General features: G+C 45.4%; 1 protein-coding gene across 1 annotated transcript in view; it reads right to left on the bottom strand.

Annotated features, from left to right (window-relative positions):
* Positions 1-10,000, bottom strand: part of LOC128382757 (uncharacterized) — a 371,423-nt gene that overhangs the window by 63,006 nt on the left and 298,417 nt on the right. The window contains exons 12-14 of the mRNA XM_053342769.1: positions 5,514-5,628; positions 3,239-3,524; positions 1,591-1,726 (exon numbers count right to left, since the gene is read on the bottom strand). Of these exons, the coding sequence (XP_053198744.1) occupies positions 1,591-1,726; positions 3,239-3,524; positions 5,514-5,628 (537 nt within the window). The remainder of the gene's footprint in view (positions 1-1,590; positions 1,727-3,238; positions 3,525-5,513; positions 5,629-10,000) is intronic.

Genomic DNA, 10,000 nt, shown 5'->3' on the forward strand with positions numbered 1-10,000 from the left:
TGAAGACGTGAGCTCAGCAGGTCTGAACCTTTCCACTGCCGTCTGCAGTTTGACACGCAGCGGCTTCACTTCATCATCATCATCATCATCACCATCATCATCACCATCATCAACAGTCTCTGGTCTGAAGCAGCAAGAAGTCCCAGACTGGTGGTTTTGGATCTTCTGGTTTAACTTCTACTCTGACGCTGCTGACGGCTTTGAACTTTCTCTGATCAGTTTATGATGGCACATGCTCATGCCCAGTCTCAGGGTTAGGGTTAGTCTCAGGCTCCGGGTCAGAGTCAGTCTCAGTCTCAGGGTCAGGGTCAGGCTCAGGGTCAGGCTCAGTCTCAGGCTCAGGGTCAGGGTCAGGGTCTGGGTTAGGGTCAGGGTCTGGGTTAGGGTTAGGGTCAGGGTCAGGGTCTGGGTCAGGGTCAGGGTCTGGGTCAGGCTTAGGCTTAGGCTCAGGTTCATGCTTCAGCCACTAGAGGGCGCTGCTCTAATAATAACCAGATATATTAGTAAATGTTATTTAATAGAATATCAAAAATGGCCGAACAGAGACAGCTACTGATCTGTTGATTGGTTGACAGTGAGGTAGCTCTGTGCTGATTGGAGGGTTAGGAGGTATCAGCCTGATTCATGATAGTAAAACTGTAATTATTATTTAAATGTAAGTAACTGATGTGTTTGGTGCCTTTCCTTTCACTGTTTGTAGATATTAAGCAAGCGAGGTTCATTTTGGTCACTTTGCTAACAAGCTCTCATCACACTGAGCTGGGACCACAGACTGTAGAGAAGAAACATCGTAACATCCGTGACGTCACCCATTGGTTTGTGGACTGTAGTAGTATCGCATATAGGCAGCGCCATATTGAAAATTTCAGGTGCATGCTGGGAAAAAAAAAACATGGATTCTACTTATATGGGCATGAGGCGGAGTCATGGACGGACGTATGGGCGGGACCAACGGCGGAGCGGGGAGGCTGCGATTGGTTACGAGGGCTGGATCTCGAGGACATCGGTCAATCAACCTGTCAATCAGGACGTAGCCACGCCCTAATGCATACCCTGCTTTATCGTCACATATAAAATCAGGGAGGCCAAAATGTCCCAAATGAACATCATACTGCATTGAAGAAGGCTTTAAACTAGCGATTGAGACCATAAACACATTTTGAAAACGTTTACTGAGGTTAGAAATCAAGTGAGAAGTTGGTGAATTCTCCATTGACTTGTATAGAGACGGTCGCCCCCTGGTGGCCGTTTGATAGAATGCAGCTCTAAGTTACTTCTCCATTGACTTGTATAGAGACGGTCGCCCCCTGGTGGCCTTTTGATAGAATGCAGCTCTAAGTTACTTCTCCATTGACTTGTATAGAGACGGTCGCCCCCTGGTGGCCTTTTGATAGAATGCAGCTCTAAGTTACTTCTCCATTGACTTGTATAGAGACGGTCGCCCCCTGGTGGCCTTTTGGTAGAATGCAGCTCTAAGTTACTTCTCCATTGACTTGTATAGAGACGGTCGCCCCCTGGTGGCCTTTTGATAGAATGCAGCTCTAAGTTACTTCTCCATTGACTTCTTTTCAGAGGACAGGAACTCCCCGCCTGGCTGGGACTGAAGGGGTTAACGGCCAGTGATCTGACTGATGTTCGGGTCGCACCCATCACTGTTTCATTTCCAACCTCTGAACGTTTCCTCTGTTTGTGTCTGCAGGAGCTCTCTGTGTCCGCCATGCCTTTCCTGGAGGGAGACCCAGGTGGAGCAGACAAAGACGGCAGCAGGAAGGTTTGTTTTTAGCTCGAGGCTGAATCAGCTGATCGCTTTGATCAATCTGCTGCAATCAGCTGATAGAAACAGGAAGACCCACACTGTGTAAACCTGCTGATGTGCAGCGTTTGTAACTTTGATCCACATTGTTCAGGTTGACACAGCTGTGAGCAGTAATCACTCCGTCTGTGAGAGAAACAACCTCTGTGTGTTTTATTGGCTTCTGATGAGTCTTTCAATTAAATCTATAAACGCCAGCTCAACTTCCTGGATCTTATTTTATTATCTCAGAGGCCAGATCACAACAGAGTCATGTGAAGGCTCTTTCCACATAGAGCAGGTCTAAACCCAACTCTTCAGGTTTCATTTAAAGAGACCCAACATTCCCACATGAGCAGCACTTGGTGACAGTGGAGAGAAAAGAGGAGAGGAAGGAGAGGAGAGAGAGGAAGGAGAGGAGAGAGAAGCACATTGAAGGTCCGGGACTGGAATCTGTCATCCGGACGTCTACAGGCCCAGATTACCTGTGAGACCAGAAAGCACAGACAACTCCGGGGAAGAAGTTTAGCTTATTGAAGCATTAATACAACATGAATGTTAATGGATATAGATGGATGGATAGAGAGAGAGAGGGAGGAGGAGAGAGGATAGATGGATGGATAGAGAGAGAGAGGGAGGAGGAGAGAGGACCCCAGTGCATCATGGGAGTCCCCCGGCAGTCTAAGCCTATAGCAGCATAAACTAGGAGCTGGAACCGGCCCCAACTATCAGCTTTATCACAAAGGAACGTTTGAAGCCTACTCTTAAACATAGAGAGGGTTCTGCCCCCTGGAACCAATCTGGGAGATGGTTCCACAGGAGAGGAACCTGAGAACTGAAGGCTCTGCCTCCTGTTCTACTTTTAGAGATACTAGGAACCACAAGTAGGCCTGCATGCTGGGAGCACAGTGTTCTAGTAGGTTCATAAGGTTCTATGAGCTGGGAGCGCAGTGTTCTAGTAGGTTCATGAGGTTCTATGAGCTGGGAGCGCAGTGTTCTAGTAGGTTCATAAGGTTCTATGAGCTGGGAGCACAGTGTTCTAGTAGGTTCATAAGGTTCTATGAGCTGGGAGCGCAGTGTTCTAGTAGGTTCATAAGGTTCTATGAGCTGGGAGCGCAGTGTTCTAGTAGGTTCATAAGGTTCTATGAGCTGGGAGCACAGTGTTCTAGTAGGTTCATAAGGTTCTATGAGCTGGGAGCGCAGTGTTCTAGTAGGTTCATAAGGTTCTATGAGCTGGGAGCACAGTGTTCTAGTAGGTTCATAAGGTTCTATGAGCTGGGAGCACAGTGTTCTAGTAGGTTCATAAGGTTCTATGAGTTCTATGAGAATAATAAGTTTTTTCTGAGTTTAATAACAGGAAGTTGCAGGTCATCCAGGCCTTCATCATAGTGCCAGATGGATGTCAGCTTGGTGGGACAGTGATGTGATGTAATGAGTCCTCTCGACCTGCAGGGGGAGACTGTCTGCCACTCTGCCAGCCCCACCAGGAACCTCTTCCATCGGGCTCCGTTCAGCCGGACCTCCAGTCCCCGCTGCGCTCGGGCCAGGACCTCCAGTCCCCGCTCCGCTCCGACCAGGACCTCCAGTCCCCGCTCCGCTCCAACCAGGACCTCCAGTCCCCGCTCCGCTCCGACCAGGACCTCCAGTCCCCGCTCCACTCCCAAGATGAGTCCTAGCTCCTCAAAAAACATCTTTCCGACTGCAGCTGCCCAGCCGGACTCACCACCCAAGTCTCAACGCAGGTACACACACCTGATACACACCTGACACACACCTGATACACACCTGACACACACCTGACACACACCTGATACACACCTGGCAAGTGATTGTGACTCTGTGTGTGCGCGTGTGTGTGTGTGCGTGTGTGTGTGTGTGTGTGTGTGTGTGTGTGTGTGCGTGTGTGTGTGTGTGTGTGTGTTAGGCTGAGCTTCAGTGGGATCTTCAAGTCGGCCTCCAGAGAATCGAACCAGCAACCTTCCTCTTCCTCATCGTCAACAGTCAGCATCAAACTGTTCACCCGCAACAGGAGAGACAAAACCCGAGGTACGGTGTGTGTGTGTGTGTGTGTGTGTGTGTGTGTGTGTGTGTGTGTCACTGCCACCTGCTGGTCATGTTTTAGAAACGCAGTCCTGCTGCTGCCAACAGACACAGAACACACTTTTATCCTCGTTGTCTTTCTCATTTTTATTTCATCACAAACTAAAATCATGATTGGCTGTGAGTCCGTAGAAATAGTCAAACATTCGAGTTCTGGGTGCAGAAAGGAGCGATTGATGAGAAAGGTTTTAATACTACTTGGTACTGATACTCTACTGCTCATCTCCTTTCTTACCATGTTTGTCTTTATTAGGTCATAAATGTATTTCTATAAAAGGTTAAAAAGCATTTCAACCATTTAGATTTGAATTGTGGAGCTAGGATTAGCATAAACCCGCCCCTGCTGCTGTAGAGGTATAAATACATTCAGCACACACTACTACTACTACAGTCTACAGTTAGCCAGCTAGCTGAGCTAGCACTACTACTACTACAGTCTACAGTTAGCCAGTTAGCTGAGCTAGCACTACTACTACTACAGTCTACAGTTAGCCAGTTAGCTAAGTTAGCACTACTACTACTACTACAGTCTACAGTTAGCCAGTTAGCTGAGTTAGCACTACTACTACTACTACAGTCTACAGTTAGCCAGTTAGCTGAGCTAGCACTACTACTACTACAGTCTACAGTTAGCCAGTTAGCTGAGTTAGCACTACTACTACTACAGTCTACAGTTAGCCAGTTAGCTGAGCTAGCACTACTACTACTACAGTCTACAGTTAGCCAGTTAGCTAAGTTAGCACTACTACTACTACTACAGTCTACAGTTAGCCAGTTAGCTGAGTTAGCACTACTACTACTACTACAGTCTACAGTTAGCCAGTTAGCTGAGTTAGCACCACTACTACTACTACAGTCTACAGTTAGCCAGTTAGCACTACTACTACTACTACAGTCTACAGTTAGCCAGTTAGCTGAGTTAGCACCACTACTACTACTACAGTCTACAGTTAGCCAGTTAGCACTACTACTACTACAGTCTACAGTTAGCCAGTTAGCTGAGTTAGCTGCAGAGTTAGCCCCCGACCTAGCAGCCGAGTTAGCCGCCGAGCTAGCAGCTGAGTTTGCAGCAGAAAGCTCTCAGACATAGCGTTTCTGGTAGAGGTGGTGACTTTGATTGACAGGTGACACTTGGTAGGGGGCGGGGCTTCAGCTTCAGCAGAGAAAGAGGCTGATTTTTACACAACTTTGAAGCCTAATTTCATATATTTGGTGATTTTTTTTAATCATTCAAATTTGGCAGGATGGTTAACAACACACTTTTCTGTGGTATGTTAAACTCAGAACACATATTTATTCTGACTTTACAGACTTTAGCGTGTGAAATATCAGCTGAGATATTGAAGGACTGAAGTTGAAATGAGGCTTTAACACAGTCTGACAGACTCAGCTCAGGGCTAACACACACAGACACACACACAGACACACACACACACACACAGACACACACACACATACACATACACACACACACAACAGACACACACAGACACGCACACACACAGATAATGCTCTCTAATGGCTGCACTTTAATAACTTAATCACCATTAAAATAACAGAACTTGAACTTTTCACCCTTTTAGTTTCATCTTTTATAATTTAACCTTTAATATTAAACTACAAGAGAAGCTGCAGCTGAGCTTCTGATTGGCCCACAGCCTCCAGCAGCTCTGCTTCTGATTGGCCCACAGCCTCCAGCAGTCAGGAGGTTTCTGCTCTCCTGATTGGTCGACGGCCTTCAGCGAGGTGTTGATTGACAGGTGAGATTATAAAATTAAAAATCAATTCAGAGTCTATTAGAGGCTTAGCTGCTGCTTTATTAACACACACACACACACAGTAACACAGACACACACACACACACACACACACACACACACACACACACACACACACGCACAGGAACACACACACACACACACACACATACAGTAACACAGACACAGAGACACACACACACGCACACACACACACACACACAGTAGCACAGAGACACACACACACACACACACAGTAACACACACACAGACAGACACACACACACACACATACACACAGTAACACACACACAGAGACACACACACACTCGCCTCCTTGCTGCCCCTCCCGGAGAAATTTCCGGAAGCTGAACTTGGCATCTCTTCAGTTAGAAATTTTTGGCAGCTTTCAAACACACACATACACACACACACACACACACACACACACACACACGTACACACACGTACCCACACGTAAACACGTACACACACACACACACGTACACACACGTACCCACACGTAAACACGTACACACACACACACACGTACACACATACAAACACGTACACACACGTACACACACGTACACACACACACACACACACATACACACACACACACACGTACACACACGTACACACATACACACACGTACACACACACACATACACACACGTACACACACACAGCTCCGTGAGAAATAAAAGCAGTCGAGTTGAGTCGTCGTCGCCTCCAGTAATAAAAACAGTATGACATCACAGGTCGATGACATCACAGGTCGATGACATCACAGGTCAGTGACATCACAGGTCGGTGACATCACAGGTCGGTGAGGAGTGCAGCTGGTTGTGAATGAGGTCATCAGTTTACTTGCGGGGTCATGTGACTCTTGCCTGTTTATGTTTGTGCTTCCTGTCTTTCATGAGTCAGGAAGCTTGAACATAACTCCGCTGCTAACTGTAAATATTTAAATTTTAGCGGCTAAAATTAAAACTTCTTAAAATCAGAACATCCCGGTTTTAACCCAGGAGGTCAAACATCTGTTGCAGCCAGCAGGAAGTGAAACACACCGACTGTTTCTTCACTTCCTGCCGCTGTGCAACAAAAAGTGAAGCCAAAATATCTCTTTTCTGGCAGCGGACATTTTGATTGTGGAACATAAATTGGAGCCAGAGTCTGAAATCGGAGCCTTTTTTAATATTTTAGGGGCTTCAATGATGCTGATGATGAACTCTCAGCTCCTCATATTAGAGATTTACATTATTACAAGAACAATAATAGTAAAAATATGTAATAAAAATAATAAATAAATATGATGTTGTACTAATTACTAATAATAACGTAAAGATCAGGTGGGGAGTTCTGGTCCTCTGAAATGAGGCCAATGTGGAAGTAACTTAGAGCTGCATTCTATCAAAAGGCCACCAGGGGGCGTCCGTCTCTATACAAGTCAATGGAGAATTCACCAACTTCTCACTTGATTTCTAACCTCAGTAAACGTTTTCAAAATGTGTTTATGGTCTCAATCGCTAGTTTAAAGCCTTCTTCAATGCAGTATGATGTTCATTTGGGACATTTTGGCCTCCCTGATTTTATATGTGACGATAAAGCAGGGTATGCATTAGGGGGCGTGGCTACGTCCTGATTGACAGGTTGATTGACCAATGTCCTCCAGATCCAGCCCTCGTAACCATAGCAACCTCCCCGCTCCGCCATTGGTCCCGCCCATACGTCCGTCCATGACTCCGCCTCATGCCCATATAAGTAGAATCCGTGTTTTTATTTTTCCCAGCATGCACCTGAAATTTTCAAGATGGCGCTGCCTAGATTAGAAACTATTGGCTTCCGAGCAGCAGTCCACAAACCAATGGGTGACGTCACGGATGTTACGTCTGTTTCTTTGATACAGACTGTGATAAAGATACGATGTTTACTGTCCATCAGCTGGTTGAGAGTTTGTGGCCAATGAGGAAGCAGCTCTGAGGCTATTTTTAGTCTTTTGTTCTTGTTTTGATACTTGGGAGGTTTTTATAAAAGAGATTTAATCCTTTGGTCAAACTTGGTCAGGATCAGCAGGTTGGTGGTTGGTTTTCTGCTGCTGTGAGTAAACTGACCTGATATTAGAGGCTGCTGCTTATAATCCCTGTTACTCTGATCCTTTAATGAAGCAACTGAAGCACATCAGGCCCAGATGGAGCAGGCTGCTTTTGTTTCTGTCATCATCAGGGAGAGAGAGAGAGAGAGAGAGAGACAGAGAGAGAGAGAGAGAGACAGAGAGAGAGAGAGAGACACAGAGAGAGAGAGAGAGACACAGAGAGAGAGAGAGAGAGAGAGAGAGAGACAGAGAGAGAGGGAGAGAGAGAGAGAGACAGAGAGAGACAGAGAGAGAGGGAGAGAGAGAGAGAGACGGAGACACTGCCCACTGCAAGAAATGTCACAGCAGCTCTGTTTTTACACTAGAGAGAGAGAGAGAGAGAGAGAGAGAGAGAGAGAGAGAGAGAGAGAGAGAGAGAGAGAGGGGAAAGGCTGGAGTGGAAAGTGCTGCTGTGATTTTCAATTAGGAAACAAGTGGCACCAGTTGAGAGACTGACTGAGCTGAATTTAAAGTTCTTTTTTTAAGTTTTTAAAGAGACAGGAGCTAAAAGGTTAAGTGTGTTAGAGTCAGAGGCTGAACTGAGGCGCTGCATAAAGGACCAGGAGAAGATACATAAGGAGTTTTTATTCCAGCAGAGACTCAGAGCCTCCATGGTGACTGTAGTTTTCTTTTCATTGTCTCCATGGTGACTGTAGTTTTCTTTTCATTGTCTCCATGGTGACTGTATAGTGTTCATCGTCTCCATGGTGACTGTAGTTTTCTTGTCATTGTCTCCATGGTGACTGTATAGTGTTCATCGTCTCCATGGTGACTGTAGTTTTCTTTTCATTGTCTCCATGGTGACTGTAGTTTTCTTTTCATTGTCTCCATGGTGACTGTATAGTGTTCATCGTCTCCATGGTGACTGTAGTTTTCTTTTCATTGTCTCCATGGTGACTGTAGTTTTCTGTTCCTCGTCTCCATGGTGACTGTATAGTGTTCAGCGTCTCCATGGTGACTGTATAGTGTTCATCGTCTCCATGGTGACTGCATAGTGTCCGTTGTCTCCATGGTGACTGTATAGTGTTCAGTGTCTCCATGGTGACTGCATAGTGTCCGTTGTCTCCATGGTGACTGTATAGTGTTCAGTGTCTCCATGGTGACTGCATAGTGTCCGTTGTCTCCATGGTGACTGTATAGTGTTCAGTGTCTCCCAATAACTGTATAGTGTTCATCGTCTCCACGGTTACTGTATAGTGTTCATCGTCTCCATGGTGACTGTGGTTTTCTTTTCATCGTCTCCATGGTAACTGTATAGTGTTCAGTGTGACATGTTGAGATAACTGTTAGTACCAAACAGTGTTTACAGCATTATTTCATCCTTTACAGCTTCTACTAATCAAGACTTTCCTCGTAAAACCTGAAACAAGAAAACTAAGACTACAACTAGAGAAACACTAAAACTACTCCTTCAAAATAAAACTACAATAAAACTACTCCTTCAAAATAAAACTACAATAAAACTACTCCTTCAAAATAAAACTACACTAAAACTACTCCTTCAAAATAAAACTACTTCAACACTTGTTAAACTCAGTGAAACTGAACTGTAATAACTGTGTTGGTGGTTCAGACACATGAAGCTTTGGTTCATCCAGAGGTTTGAAACTCACACAAAGTCTCTTTTTACAGTGTAGACAGACAGCTGAGGGAGGTGTGGCTAACACACACACACACACACACACACACACACACACACACACACACACACACACACACACTCTGATACTCTGCTGCTGGACAAACACTTTCACTCACTTCACCGTGTCTGAGGAGGAAACGACAGCTCGGCTTTTGGAGTTTTTTGGAGCAGTTTGGGAACGTTTCTCTACTCCAGCTCAGCCTCTGTCTCTCTGGCTCCTGACAGCCGGATGTTTGACCGTCACACTCCAGGCTCAGGCTCAGACCTTCTTCTGTTTGTCTCAGAGATTAAAAGTCCAAGCGAGTCTCTTAGTGAAGATTGTAGCAGCAGGTTTTTCTACGAGGAAAACAGAGAAGCAACGGCCAATGAGAGGAGGTTTGCTGCCTGGTGGTCCTTGTGATTGGCTCTCTGCTGATGAAGCTTAATTGTTTTTAGCAGGTTTACTTTGATCTGAACTTTCTTTTCTTTTTTCTTTAATGTAGTTTAGTTTCATTTATAGTCTTTAAGTATAATCTTTAGCTTGATTTCTTTAGTTGACTCTTCACACAGGTTAATTATTATTTATTACATG

Source organism: Scomber japonicus, chromosome 21 (genome assembly GCF_027409825.1).
Source record: "Scomber japonicus isolate fScoJap1 chromosome 21, fScoJap1.pri, whole genome shotgun sequence".
NCBI lineage: Eukaryota > Metazoa > Chordata > Actinopteri > Scombriformes > Scombridae > Scomber > Scomber japonicus.